Here is a 15,767-nt window from a genome sequence, read left to right as displayed (position 1 = left end):
CAGTCTCAGCAATAGCTCGGCATTCCTTCCTGGGCTGTGAGTGTTACGTCACCAGTGATGTAACCCACACTGACCTGCAGGAAGAAGAATGCAGAGAATGGAAGCATCATATCAAGAAGAGGAGGATCCGGCCGACTTGCGGTGGGGTGACCCGGGGGACTGGAGAAGATCAGCGAGGAGAAGAGGAATAGGTTAGCATTGATTTTTTTTTTCTCTCTCTTAAATGACAAAGCCTCTTTAACCCCTTAGTGGCGGCCCCATAATGTTTTTACATCCTGCAACTGCAGGATGTGTATGGAGGGAGGGAGGGGGACGATCTCCCTCCATACATCGTGGGTGTCAGCTGTTTCTTACAGCTGACACCCGCGCACAACCGACCCGGGGCTGTTAACCCTTTCAATGCCGCTGTCAATTCTGACAGTGGTATTGAAATCCCGTACAGCCCCCCTCACGATGAGATCTCAGGGAGCCGTGCGGGTGTCATAGTTCTGGGGCCCTTCTTGGCAGTATGCCTATCAAGCCATCCCCATTGAGTGGCCTGAAAGACTCTGCCTGTCAGATCGCAGCATGATGTAATGCTATGGCATTACATCATACTGCAGGAGCGATCAAAGCATTGCAAGTTTTTGTCCCCTTGAAGGACTAAAAGAAAATGTAAAAATAAGAGCAATAAAGTTTTACTTTTTTTTTTTTTCTTTAATAGTAATAAAAGTTAAAAAATATATTCCCCCTTTTGCCATATTTACAATAAAAGAATCTAAATAATAAAACAAAAATACATATTTGAAATTGCAGCGTCTGTAAAAGTCTGATCTATCAAAGTAATACCTTATTTGCTTCGCACGGTAAATGTAAGAAAAAAATAACGCCAGAAATGCGCTTTCTTTGGTCACCGTGTTTCCAAGAAATAATGTAATAAAAAACTATCAAAATTCGTTTAATTCCCCCTGTTATCCCCTCCCCAATACTTTAAACCAAGAGTAAAAGACTATACTGTATTGCAAACCAACGTGTACTAGAATGCTGAATATAAGCCCCCTGCGTGGGGAAACAAAGATGTACATACTTGTTACACTCTTGGAAAAAAAACCCTTAATAAAAACCGTTGAAACTAAAAAACGATCAAAAAATCATATTCAAAAATTGAACCAATAAAACTACAGGACATCCTGCAAAAAATGAGCCCTCGCACAAGTATGTTGACAGAGAAATAAAAACTTTATTTTGCATAGAACATGAAGACAGGAAATAATGTTAAAAAATTAAATAACTTAAAAAAAAAAAAGAAGTAGTACAGCAAAAAAAAAACTACAAAAGTTTGGTATCGTAGTAATCATACTGACCCATAGAATAAAGATATCAGGTCATTTTTGTTGCAGCTTGTGCGCTGTAAAAACAAGATGCACCGAAAGATGGCGGAATTTTTATTTATTTTTTTCATGTTACTCTACTTAGAACTTTTTAAAAGTTTTTCAGTACATCACAGGGTACAATAAATAGCACCATTTGAAAAATACAACTTGTCCCGCAAAAAACAAGCATTCTCCACCTAAACGAACACCCAAAAGGAGGGGAATATGTCTTCCTAGGTTGTTTTTTTCAGTCACAATTAGATGATATGTATTTCGTGGTTCAATGCGTTTCACTGGCGATATGACAGCTCATCAGGAAAAAAAACACCCTAGGAAGACGTATTCCCCTGTTTTTGGGTGTTCGTTTAATTCATTCTAAAGTCTTTTGTAGTATAACAATTACTGGGAAATTAAAAGTAGGGGTACGATATCTCCCACATCATAGGGGATATTCCAAGTCCCAGGAATCCCCTTCTTTTCCCAATTATCGCCACACTTCATTAATATGGTAATGTGACGATTTGTTGTGTGTGTGTGTCTTGAGCCCTATCATTTTAATTGAATAAAATAAACGTTTTAGCTACGTCTACTCTATGAAGGGTTCTAAATTATGGTAGATTGGTCTGCCTCTGTGAAATAACTCCTTGTTTATCACATAGCAGGGACCTGCGATTTTCATGTGACCTGATACATTTTTAACATTGGAAACTTCTATTAACTTTCTCGCAAGGAAATTGTGAGTAGGTGCGATGCCAGATTTTTCGCAAGAAGAAGCATCACTGACACAACAAAATCACGTGTACAAAGTTGCGATATCGCAGCGATTTTGTAGCGGCGTTATTGCTGCCATCCGTGTAAAAGAGGCTTAAGTCTGTTGATGTTTATAGAAAAAAAAGTGGTGTAATTGACTCCTAAATTCTGCAGGACGTAGGCCTCATGTCCACAGGTAAATTAATATTTAAAATCTGGAGCGTTTTTCCTGCACGTGGATCCGCGCCCCATAGGGATGCATTGGACACTTGCAGGCAGTTAAATACCTGCGGATGTCATTTTTCTCTTCAGGCGCGGATCCGCGAGCGGGAAAAAATCCGGACATGCTCCATTTTAGTGCGGTTCTCCCGCGGGGACGGCTCCCACAGGCTTCTATTGAAGCCTATGGAAGCCGTCCGGATCTGCGGAACACCCGTACCATAATTAAAACTCACCTGTCCTGGACGCTGGACAGGTACGCAGGGTCCTCGGCTATAGGCAGGGTTGCACTATGCAGCGGACTCCCGCATGCGGAATCCAACCTGCTCTTTGGCATGAGGCCTTAGTGTAAGAGGGCAGAGCCACCTATGAGCTGGCAGATTTACTATAGCTCAGACCTACATTACAGTGCAAAGCTACACTAGTACTCCTGATTTATTAGGAGGCACGTGCTTCGTAAAACTTTGTCACATCTTTCTCCTTCAAGCACTGTGTGGTAAGACTGGCTTATGCAATGTTACCTTTAGTACATGTTCCCCCATATACTTGAGGTCTAGGAGGCCAATAATGTTATGTTTATGGCCTACATTATAGCTGTATTCGTGTGTCTGTGTGGTACAAAATGCTTACGCTGACTTGTAGTTTTGCTTGTGTTGCGCCCGTGTACCTCTGCTTCATGCCCTGTCATTACAGTTTGTATACTAGAATAGTTTTAGACTGATGTTTTACATTTGTCTTGTAGAATATGCCTGCAGAAAAGAAGCCCATGCGATATGCACACCTTGAAGGACAAACCGATGTCTGCTTCAATGAAACTGGAAGGTAAAGATCTTTAGTCATTGCTGAAGGGGTTGTCTGAGTTATATAAAACGCCTCTTACCACGTCCGCTATACTGTGAAACAGTAAAGCAACGGATACTCGCCGCTCGTCCCCTGACCCCGGCTCCGCTCTCCCTGCTGACATCAGTCTGAGCCATCTACAAGCAACAGCGGGTTTACAGGATGTCACAGGCAGCCTGTAAACAAACCACGGAGACCGGAGTTGGTGGCGGTGCATGAGCTGGGAGCTAGCGAGGTGAGTAGGCATAGCTTTATCTTACAGCATGGGGGACTCTAAGACACATTTTATGTAACTCGGAAAGGCCCTTAAAATAAGTTCTCCACCTAATTGTATTTTTAGAAGAATCTCTAGTTTTATGAACATCGTCACTCGGGGTTCCGGTTTCCTGCTCTGTTTGGAGGTTCGTACAATGGAACCTCCTGGCTGAAGGGATTTATCTGAACAGATCGGCACCGAATGGACCCCATTGATTATAAATAGTGTAGCATGCTGAGCTATTTTATCCTGTTTTTAAACAATCCAGCGGTACAGATTCCAAATGGAACATCTGACGCTGACGTGGACGAGCTCTTACTTAGCAGCCAAGATGACGAACAGCTGCCATGTTAATTTATCCCTTCATTGCTGATAGCACCGTGCCAGGCCAGATTTACATTACACAGCTCAGTCATGTTTGACATAATTTCTAAAAAGGGGAGTTTGTATATTTCTCCATATTTGCCCTTTTATTCCTTTTCTAGGCTGTTGCCTTTGTTTCCCATAGCGCACGCTTACGTAGTTATTTCTGGTGTTCTGTGATTGGCCGCAGCTGTCTGACGTTCTTTACATAGACTGATTGCAGTGTATAACGGGCCTGGCAGAGAGAACAGAGGCATTTTTCTTAGGATGGGGACTTGCGATCACTTCTGCAGGTCCAGCGATCACTTGGATCGGTTCCTGTCACCACGACCATGCGTCGGATGGTCTGTTTTCACTTACAGTGCCTGCACCACTCTAATCGGCTCCCCATGCCCTTTTGTTCCAGCTTGCTCCTTTCTGCCTGCACCCCTGTGCTTCTCGCACTCTTTTGGTCGCCGTACCACTTCCGGCCTGTCATCCTACTCAATCAAGGTGAAAGAGTCTGCCTGTCGCATTTGTGAGGGAGAATGCACTGCTGATAGTTGCTCATATTCAGCCAGCCTACGATTGATTGCGACGGGCTTCCTGGAGTGGGATTTCCGCTACTAATAAGTGGTCCCATCTCCGATTTCCTGCACCTGTCATATCAATCATATAAGATGTATTTTTTATGATATTAGAAAGGGATACGGTGCTAGTTGTATTGAAAATTTGTCGCCAAGAGTACGATTTTGGGAGGGGAACAACCTCATTCCCACCCTCATCTATGAGGTTGGGTAGGGGTATACGGTAGATCTGATTTGGCTATAGAGAAGAGAAATAAACATTTTTCATCTGAAAGCAGTGCAACAGGCAAGTTCAAAAGAGGTTATTGCTAGATTTGAATATAGGAGAGGGTTGTAGTAGATATTTCAGTCTTCTCTTACTTGTGCACTGGATGCTTTTATGCCATTTATATTTATGCTTCTCAGCTGTCTAGTAACCTGCGGCAGTGATGGAGACATTCGGATCTGGGAAAATATAGATGATGATGACCCCAAGTCCATTAATGTTGGAGAAAAGGCATATTCGTTTGCTTTAATGGTAAGCACACCTTTAGTTTTGTGTTTTCGGTGCAACATTTAATTTACTCTCATGTCCGAGTCTCTAATTAAATCATTTGTGACCCCTCCTTGTCGTGCATGTTTTCCAAAAGTCATTTTACATTGCTGGGAATACGAATTATAGCCTCCTCCCGCTGTTATCGCAACTAGTCCTGACACTGGGACTTCATGGAGACAATTGAGCTCCATTCATACGACATTTAGCTCATAGCCCTTCGCAGTATAGACGTCTTAAAAATAATAACCATCATTCAATTTATATTAAAATCAGGGCTGTAAGACACAATGTCAGTCTCAATAACAAGAAGTACTGACATGTGGGTAAATAAACACACAACTGGAACACTAACAAGTAAACCTGGGGGGATCCCCAATCATAAGTACCCCAGATATTACTCCGATCCAGAATCCTAAATTAATATGAGAGGATAGGGGTCTGATCAATAGTCTTAGATAGGCCGTGTTGAAGTGATTGGATGGATCCACTAGATTAGTATGAGTATTTCCCTTCAATGATGGTGTAACTTTTGGGATATCGTCCTATCTCACAGGTAAGTAAATCCTGCCCCTTTTATTTTTGCATATATTTTAAGCACAAGAGTCACATCGATTTGTGATTCTAATACTCATGCAATTGTTGCTAGAAGAATAAATGACTTCAGGATTTTGGTTCTGGCGGGGTTCGACACGTAGAATCTGGGAGGCATCTAAACAAATTCTGTATTATTCATCTTGTCAGATTTTTTTTTATTTTTATTTTTTTACCAGAATGGAAAAGTGGTCACTGCATCTTCCAACAATGCAATTCAGATGCACACATTTCCAAATGGGGACCCGGATGGAATTCTGACACGCTTCACCACCAATGCTAATCACGTGGTCTTTAATTCTAATGGCACAAAAATTGCTGCTGGTTCAGGGTAAGGAGTGATAATTTATATATATATATATATATATATATATATAATATATGCTGTTTTGTCTGTTGTTGCAATTTCAACTTTTATATGATTTTAAAGCTAAATACGGATGTATTCTTAATGGGGTTGTACCAAATTTGCAAGTAATCCCCTATACACAGGGATCGGTGGTGGTCTCACTACTGAGCCCCCCTCCCAACCCACACCACCTGTTGATTTCCAAAATGGGACTCTTGTCTCCCACTCTGTCAATGTAGGGGACCCTTTTCCCCCCACAGTGATGTCACTATGAATGGAATACAAGTCAAGTATGCGCAGTCAGTGCTCCATTCATTTCTAACAGAAATATCCGAGCGGGGGTCACTTGGGTATCTTGACAGCCCCATTGACAGTGAATTGAGCTCTAGCGCACTTGCGCAGCCAGCGCTCCATTCAGTCTCCTCTTCACTGCAGGGGGTGCAGTAACCCTGCAGTGAGGGGGGGGGGGTGCAGGAACCCCGATCTCAAGATCACCAGAGGTTTTAGTGATAAGACCCCCACCAATAAGCAAGTTATTACCTATTCTGTGGATACATATTTTACTCTGCGGTTCCTCTAAAGTAACCACAACTTCATAACATTTTTCGTGTGAACAACCGTTAAACACCTGATCAAATTAACTCAGGCAAAGCCAGGTATATCAACTAGTATATGTTATATACATTGATAACTGCTTTATTAATGGTATATACTGCAATACTTTTAGTCAGATTTGCAAGATTTTGCGGCTCTAGGGCTACTGTGGGGGGGGGGGTTGTCACTATTACTTCTAGGGCTACTGTGGGGGTCACTATTACTACTGGTGCTACTGTGGGGGGGGGGTCACTATTACTACTCGTGCTACTGTGGGGGGGGGTCACTATTACTACTGGGGATACTGTGGGGGGGTCACTATTACTACTGGGGATACTGTGGGGGGGTCACTATTACTACTGGGGCTACTGTGGGGGGGTCACTATTACTACTGGGGCTACTGTGGGGGGGGGGGTCACTTTTACTACTGGGGCTACTGTGGGGGGGTCACTTTTACTACTGGGGCTACTGTGGGGGGGGGTCACTTTTACTACTGGGGCTACTGTGGGGGGGGGTCACTTTTACTACTGGGGCTACTGTGGGGGGGGGGGTCACTTTTACTACTGGGGCTACTGTGGGGGGGGGTCACTTTTACTACTGGGGCTGCTGGGAGGGGGGAGGTCACTATTACTACTAGAGCTACTGTGGGAGGGGGGGCACTATTACTACTCAAGCTAGTGTGGGGGTCACTATTACTACTGGGGCTACTGTGGGGTGTCACTATTACCACTGGGGCTCTTGTGGGGGGGGGGCACTATTACTGCTGGGGCTATTGTGGGGGGGGGGGTGTTCACTATTACTACTGGGGCTACTGTGGGGGGGGGTCACTATTACTAGTGGGGCTACTGTGGGGGTCACTATCACTACTGAGGCCACTGTGGGGTGGTCACTATTACTACTGGGGCCACTGTGGGGCGGTCACTATTACTACTGGGGCCACTGTGGGGCGGTCACTATTACTACTGGGGCCACTGTGGGGCGGTCACTATTACTACTGGGGCCACTGTGGGGCGGTCACTATTACTACTGGGGCCACTGTGGGGCGGTCACTATTACTACTGGGGCCACTGTGGGGCGGTCACTATTACTACTGGGGCCACTGTGGGGCGGTCACTATTACTGCTGGGGCCACTGTGGGGCACGTGGCAGCATGCCTCAAGCTGACTTGGGGTATGTTTACATGTGGTGGAAATGCTGCGGAATGTCTGCAGCGGAAATCTCTATGGCAAATTACCTAGTATTTCCGCATCCAAAAAACAGTAAAAAATTTAGACCAGTCGGAAGTCCGAAGCCTGGAAATACTGGCAGCAGGAAGCCTTTGGACGAGGTGAGGGGGAGCGCCACATAGTATGAAATCAGCTGCCGATACGTCAGATTTACAAACTTTCAGCTGTTTGTTAAAAGCAATCAAATAAAAACCATTTAAATAATTCTACACAATCCATATTAAAGTGGTTTCTCCAAATTGAGCACAAAATGCCTCTTTTAATAACTACTGCAGTCTGAGAAGTATTCAACCCCTCCGTGACAAGCGTATTAAGGCTGTATTTACGCCAGCAATAATAATATGGGAGTTCTATTTTTTTGTGTGGTGCACGGAACTTGCATATTTAAAGATCCTATTTTTTTTTCATTGGATTCATTCTCATGAGCCATGTTTCGCTCCTAACAATACAGGGAGAGTGAAGAATTGCAGTTTCTCCTATTTTTGGGTGATTCGTCTGCAAGGATCACCCACTATTCTGTAGGGGAGACAAAAATACTGCATCACACTCGCATGCAAGTTTGATGTGTTCTTTCAATTTTAACTATTCAAGGCACATGCAATTTTTTTTCATAGGTGAAAAACACATGTTCAGCGATGCAAATTGCACGTTATTAAATGGGAAGCGCGTTGCAGAATCCTGAAAATCTCAGATTTACGAGTGCGATATAGGTCTGATTTATTACATTTGCCTGTGTAAATACAACCTTATGGCCCATTTACATGGGACAACTGTCAGCTAAACGATCTTCGCGAGCATGTGACATCACCATTAGTTGTTCACGCTCGTTCAGACAGGCAGATCATCGCTGAGAAGCGCTGACCACTTGCTCTGGGCTTCACATTCCATGGGAAACACTTAGAGGGGAGCGTTTAGATGCGGCGATAAGTAAGCAAATCAGCAAAATTTTTATGCTGGTTGAAACTGAGCAAAAAACGAAAAGTAAATAAATAGTGCATGATGACTTTGCATTTAAGCATGGCGATCATTGCACATTTTCTTTCGTTTTAATTAACTTTGTACGATGAACGGCTTGTGAAAATGAAGCATTAGTACTTAGAGCACCGTTTGGCTTCCAGCTGTATCTCCAGGAGCCTTTGGTGCCTTGTTATCTTTTTGCATCCCTTTCCTTGTTTATACAAGGCCCTTCTTTTAGGGCTAATTGCCACGGATGGATTTATGCGTCAGGAATTCCACAACGTCAAAGAAATTGTGGCATGTTCTATTTGCCGCGGAAAAACGCGCGGCTGGCTTCCATTGTAGTCAATGGAAGCCGTCTGTCACGCCATACTTCCGCTGTGAGCACAGCGGAAGTATCGTGTGATTATGCGCCTGTGCGTCATGCACTGCACTGCGCAGGCTCGCCGGATGGGACTATCGCGGCGGATTCGGAGAGGTGAGTATGGGGTCTTTGTGGGGCACCGTGTTGGACTTCGCTGCAATATTCTGCTGGCGGAGTCTGACACGGCTGTGGGCAGGAGGCCTTAGGCCTGGCTCACACGGGCAGATTTGATTTGTGCAACCCGTGGGAGCTCCGCAAATCAAGCTGCGGCTTTTTTCCTGGCACTGCAAAGCAGGGAATTAAAAAAACAAAAGACGCCGCATGCGCTGGGCATGTCGGCCGGCGTGCCTGAACGCATACATCGTGCTGAAGAAAGAGGATCCGGCTGCGATGGAGGAGACCTGCGCTGGATCCAGAGAGGTAAGTAGCTGCCTTTTAATGTCTATTTTTGCGGATACACACAGATTCAGCTGCGGGATTCAGCAGCCAAAACGGTGCGTGCCCGTGTGAGCCAGGTCTTACAGGGGTTTTCCAGGGAAACACTATTGAAGTTCAGGTGAACGTACCTCCTTTCGTTACTTCCTGCCCTCACACTCTTTCAGTGTCTCGAACAACCCCTCTAAAATACCTAGTTTTATCCCTGTAAAAGATCCTCTTTAACTCCTTCCCGCTGCAGGGTGTACATGTATTTACTGTTTGTTACAGCTGACACCCTTGCGCAACAACTGCAATCAGCTGCGAGGCTGATCAGTGCTATTAACCCTTTAAATGTCACTTTCAATTCTGACTGTTTGTGGATCTCGTACGCCCCCTCATTCTCCCGCACGATGAGATTGCAGGGAGCCATGCTGAAAGGCCCCAGAGCTGTCTTAGCAGTATGCCTATGAAGCCGTCCCTGTTGAGTGATCGCAGTATGATGTAATGCTATGATACTGCAGGAGCGATCAAAGCATCGCTAGTTGTGGTTCCCTATGGAGTAAAAATAATAAAGTTTTAGTTTTTTTAAAAAAGTAATAAAAGTTCAACCCCCCCCCCTTTGCCATATTTACAATAAATGAATCTAAGCAACAAAACAAAAATACATATTTGGTATCGCTGCGTCCGTAAAAGTCCGATCTATCAAAGTAACGCATTATTTACCCCGTACAGTTAATGTCGACTGTAATAAAATAAAAATAAAGCCAGAAATGCGTTTTATTGGTCACCCTGTCGCCTAGAAAAAATGCTATAAAAAGTGAATGAAAAGTTGTATGTATTCCAAAATGATAGCAACGGAAACTACAGGCCGTACCTTTTTTGTAGTTTTTTTTTTTTTCCATTTTACTCCACATCGAATTTTTCTAAAATTTTAAAAGTTTTTCAGTACATTATATCGTACATTAATTAATAGTACCAATTAAGAATACAACTCGTCCCGCAAAAATCAAGCCCTCATATAGCTATGTCAAGGGATAAATAAAGGAATTAAGATTTTTTAAAAGGGGGGAGGAAAAACCGAAAATGGGGGACATGTCCTTAAGAGGTTAAAAACAAGTCATCAATGCATTTTTTTTTTTTTTTTTTTTAATGCCGGCATCTGTAGAAATCTACTTAGTAAATCACATGCCTATAGAGATTAATGGTATTCTGTTTTTATTCTAGTGATTTCTTGGTGAAGGTTATGCAGGTGGAAGACAGTAGTGAACAGAAGACTCTTCGTGGACACAGCGCTCCCGTACTAAGCGTTGCATTTGATCCCAAGGATGAGTATTTGGTATGTTCTTTCAATTGTTCTACATTATAAATCCTTGGTCTACAACTTGGTAGTCTCCAGCTGTTGTGAAACTGCGCAGATGACTATTAGGTCTTACTAGGAGTAGTAATTTCACAACAGTCTTTGACTGTAGGTAGCACATTACTGTGTTTTTAATGAGTGAGTTCTCTTGATATTATAATTTTGAGAAAATAATGTATCCATATACATTGTAAAGATATAATTGTATGACTATATCTGATTGATTAGAACATTGCTATATGACTACTTAAGATTGTTTGCATCTTACAAATGATAGCTTGTATGGCATGTTTGCACTACATGATGCTTCATGCCTTCCTATATTAAAAACAATCACAGAAAAATGGCCGTTACTTACTTCCACTATGTGTGGGAGTATACACCAAGCATCCACCCCCCTCATTATCAGGAGGCAGTGTGAGTGGCTGTCTTATCGGTGCCTGCACAGGTGTTATTGGCTCCTCCATTTGGTAGTCAGCTACCTGCATGGTGAGAGGAGGATGCATCTATATGCACTCCTCAGTCAGTAAGTAACGGCCATTTTCTGTGATTGTTTTTAAATCTTGATTTCCCCTTCTGTGATGCATGCCTTCCTATATTAAGGCAACATCTAGCTTTACAGCCATTTTGGATGTATTTGTTTCCCTCAAGTCCCTTCTCTCTATGCATGAGTAGTTTCCTGTCCTGGAGGGAAAACCTGCAGTCCCTGGTCACGAGGGTGAAGAGAAAAAAGTTTGTTTTTCTTTGCTGATAGTTGTCAGCATTACCTCTTGGGAAATGTTGCTTCAGACTCATAGGTATTACCTGGGCTGTAAGTAGATTCCCGGTCCTCTGCCATCACTGCTGCCCTTTGGTTGGATGTGGCAGTGGTGATGGCAGATTCCTCTCCTGCGGATTCCGGTAGTAAGCGGTTGCTAACTTTACCTGTGAAGCATCTGTGTCCTCCACTGGACTCAATCACGGTGGTGGCGGGCATCTCTCGTTAGCCTCGTTATAGGATTACGGAGGTGCCTTACAGATGTGGGGTGTACGTCACTTCTGGTGCATCTGATGTCAGCGGGGTTTCAACCAGAAGTGATAGAGATCGCTTCCTGTGTGAGCTTATATCAATATATATTAACCCCTTGCCACTATAGGACGTACATTTATGTCCGCTCTTCATACAGCGCAGGCATTAGCTGTTTATTACTGCTGATACCCGCAGGCAATAATTGCAATCAGCTCTATTAACCCTTTAAATGCAGATGTCCGTTCTGACACGGCATTTAAATCCCGATCCCGATTCCCTGTGATGAGATTGTAGGGAGCCGTGCAAGTGTCATGGCAGCTCGGGCCTTCTGAAAGGCCCCAGAGCTGTCTTAGCAGTATGCCTATCAAACTGTTCCCGTGGGGTGGCTTGTTAGACTGCCTGCACGACCGCAGTATGATGTAATGCTATGGCATTACATCTTATTGCAGGAGCGATCAAGGCATCGCTAGTTGTGGTTCCCTATGGGGGCTAAAAAAAAGTAAAAATAAGATTTTAAAAGTTTTACTAATTATTTTTTTAAAAACTAATAAAAGTTTAAAAAAACACCCCTTTTGTCATATTTAGAATAAAAGAATATAATAAAACAAAAATACATATTTAGTATCGCTGCTAAAAGTCCGATCTATCAAAGTAATGCATTATTTACCGTGTACGGTGAACATCGTCCATGGAAAAAAAACTCACCAGAAATGTGCTTTTTTTGGTTACCCTGTCTCACAGAAAAAATGCGATAAAAAGCGATCAAAACATCCTATGTATTCTAAAATGGTACCACCGCAAACTACAGGACGTACTGCCCAAAGTGAGCCCTCACACAACTATGTCGATGGCAAAATAAAAGTTATTGCGTCCAGAAGATGACGGCAAATAATAATTTAAAATAAATTTTATGTTTTTGAAAAAAATAAAAGCCGTACAGCAAAAAAACCTAAACAAGCTATAAGTTTGATTATTGTAGTAATCGTACCAACCCAAGGAATAGTCATAATGTCCTTTTTGTTGTCTTTTTTTGTGTGTCGTAGAAACAAGACAAATGACAAAGAAAGATGGCAGAATGCCATTTTTTTTTCATTTTACTCTATTTAAAAGTTTTTTTCAGTACATTATATGGTACATCTAAATAGTGTTAATGCAGAATACAACTTGTCCCGCCCCCCCAAAAAACAAGCCCTCATATAGCTACGTCGATGGATAAATAAAGGAATTACAATTTTTTTTAAAGGGGGGAAGCAAAAGACGAAAAAGAAAGAGCCATGTCTTTAAGGGGTTAAAGGGGAAGGTCTTCCAGTCTCAGAAAGCGCTTTTGCTTCCGGGGGATACGTTCTGTGTCAGAAGATGCCACAGATTCAGCGTAGAATGCATATATATATTTGACCCGCTATTGATTTTCTGGTGGGTCAATGTGTAGCTTCCCAATTGGCCTTAAAGGGGTTGTCCGGCCATAAACATTAGGTCTCATTACTTCTGTTAGCCCATTTCCATGCACTTTGTAATATACATTGTGCATGGAAAATGAAGCAAACAGAAGTTTTGGACTTACCTGAAGGGATGCCCCCCCTGTGTTGCTCCTCCGTCGTCCCTGGTTACCACAAGAATCTTCTCTTCTTGTCGGGCCGCAGCAGCTCTTGTCGGTGCGGGAACGAGCCCCTTCTCATCCGCACATGCGCAGTTCTTCTCTCTGCAGCCGGGACCGATATACGATCTTCTTGTGTGTAGGGGGGGGGAGGATGGAAGAGCCTCAGAGCAGGAACTGAGCTCCCGCCCCCTCTCTGCCTCCTCTCCGCCCCTCTGCACTATTTGCAATGGGGAGAGCCGAGACGGCAGCGGGGCTAATTCTCGGCCCTTAGCCCCGCCCCCGTCCCGCCTCTCCTCATTGAAAATAGTGCAGAGGGGGCGGGAGCTTAGTTCCTGCTCTGAGGCTCTTCCATCCTCCCCCCCTGCACACAAGAAGATCGTATATCGGTCCCGGCTGCAGAGAGAAGAACTGCGCATGCGCGGATGAGAAGGGGCTCGTTCCCGCGCCGACAAGAGCTGCTGCGGCCCGACAAGAAGAAAAGATTCTTGTGGTAACCAGGGACGACGGAGGAGCAACACGGGGGGGGCATCCCTTCAGGTAAGTCCAAAACTTCTGTTTGCTTCATTTTCTATGCACAATGTATATTACAAAGTGCATGGAAATGGGCTAACAGAAGTAATGAGACCTAATGTTTATGGCCGGACAACCCCTTTAAGCTATGGAAGATTTGGTTCAGATGACTGGTGATGGGAAAGATCCAGTCCCTCCTCTAATTCCCTTCTTCAGCGGAAACTACATGCAGGTATTAGTGCCACCTTAGAAAGTATTACTCATATACTTTTTTTTTTTGGTTTGTTTGTAGGAGAAACCTAGGAAAGCTTTAGAAAGGACTGAAAATAATGTGCTTAAGGCCTCCTGCACACAAGCGGGTTGGATCCCACATGCGGGGATTCCCACAGCGGAGTTTGACCCGGTGACCCCAGATTACATTTCCGCCGGCCTTCTCATCTGCTGTAAATTTGCCGGGTTGGAGAGTCGGCGCACATGCACAGTACAGAGGATGCCGCGCTATCGCTAAGCCGATGACGCGGCTCCCGCGACTATTCTGCAATGATGATTACAGAATGGCTGGTGGACAGACAGCTTCCATTGACTTCAATGAAAGCTGGCTGTGCATATCCCGCACAAAATTGCAGCATGCTGTGATTTCTCCCCCGCGAGCGGGAAAATCGCAATCGATTTCCGCTCACGGGCAGGAAATCGCATCTGTCATAGCATGCTATTGGCTGGATTTACTGCAGAATCCAGAGGTGCATATCTGCCCATGTGCAGGAGGCCTTATGCATAGAGAAGTTGTGTGCCTTTTATAAGAAGAAAGCATGTGTTAAATGCATCCCGCAGACTGTTCCTGAAGAATCTTCTGCTTTGTTTACATGGATAAAATCACTTATTAGAGCTGAGCTGCAAAATTCCCTCAAACAATGGCCCAGTACTTCTGATGATAATTTTGGTACTAAAGGAAACAAAATAGGGCAGTAAAACCGCCACATGGGTAAAATCCCTAAAAAGTGTCTGGTCCACAAGGGGTTAAAGAAGAGGTTGCTGCTAACTAGGATAAGGCGCGTAAAATAGAACTAAATCTAACGTGTCTAAAAAGTCAACTTTACCCTTTGATGATATAGGGTTAATGAAGGATCCCTTGGATAGGAAATCTGAAAACTTTCTAAAAAGGGCCTGGGAACCTGGAGCTGCAGCCTTTTAGCCCAATATCGTAGCAACATCTACAGCAAGATCACAAATTGTCTGGTTAGACCAATTGGAATCTCATATTAACGATAAAGGTTCCTATGATCAGATGGTAGGGGACTTCAAAGCCGAGCAGGGAGATGACAGCGGGAAGAATTCTCAAGAATCTTGCTGCACTGCCGGGGAGACCATCACGTGGGGACACAGACGCCGCCTGGGAGGTGAGTATTGCTTTTTTTTTTTTTTTTAACCTAGAATATACTCGAGTATAGCTAGCCTTTTACTCGAGTCAGTAAGTTTTACAAGTTTTTTGTGGTAAAACCTATTGACTCGGCTTATACTCGGGTCAGCTAATACTCCAGTATATACGGTACATAATTGAGAAAACCTCAGATAAGAAAAAAAGGTCCCCTGGTGCTTCCTTCTCACCCTTCAGGAAGCCTTTTTGTTCCTCTAGAAGATTTAGACAGGAAAAATCTATCAGAGGGAAAAACAGTAGATGGAAGACTTCCAGAGGTAAAGTATTTGTTTGACTCCTTTTCTGAGCAAAATGGAAAACCTAGCCAACAATGACCTAAGATGTTGGGAAGGAAGATTATGCAGTTTTCTCTGCTGGGAATAAATTTCCACAAGCTCCTGGATAAGAGACACTATCCTATAGTATCAGGCTTTTCCCTTTGGCCTGTCCGTGGCTCTTCGTTACCAAAGTTATGACAGCACTAGGGATGAGCGAGTATAC

The 15,767-nt window shown here is 43.7% G+C and overlaps 1 protein-coding gene across 4 annotated transcripts in view; it reads left to right on the top strand.

The window, feature by feature from the left end:
• Positions 1-15,767, top strand: part of WDHD1 (WD repeat and HMG-box DNA binding protein 1) — a 68,478-nt gene that overhangs the window by 8,216 nt on the left and 44,495 nt on the right. For all 4 annotated transcript variants that reach the window (XM_066608004.1, XM_066608003.1, XM_066608005.1 and 1 more), the window contains exons 2-5: positions 3,064-3,143; positions 4,752-4,863; positions 5,652-5,803; positions 10,604-10,715. In XM_066608004.1, the coding sequence (XP_066464101.1) occupies positions 3,067-3,143; positions 4,752-4,863; positions 5,652-5,803; positions 10,604-10,715 (453 nt within the window). In that variant the 5' untranslated portion in view covers positions 3,064-3,066. The remainder of the gene's footprint in view (positions 1-3,063; positions 3,144-4,751; positions 4,864-5,651; positions 5,804-10,603; positions 10,716-15,767) is intronic.

Source organism: Eleutherodactylus coqui, chromosome 6 (genome assembly GCF_035609145.1).
Source record: "Eleutherodactylus coqui strain aEleCoq1 chromosome 6, aEleCoq1.hap1, whole genome shotgun sequence".
Lineage (NCBI taxonomy): Eukaryota > Metazoa > Chordata > Amphibia > Anura > Eleutherodactylidae > Eleutherodactylus > Eleutherodactylus coqui.
The sequence above is the reverse complement of the archived record's forward strand: the minus strand, read 5'-3'. Positions and strand labels throughout refer to the sequence as shown.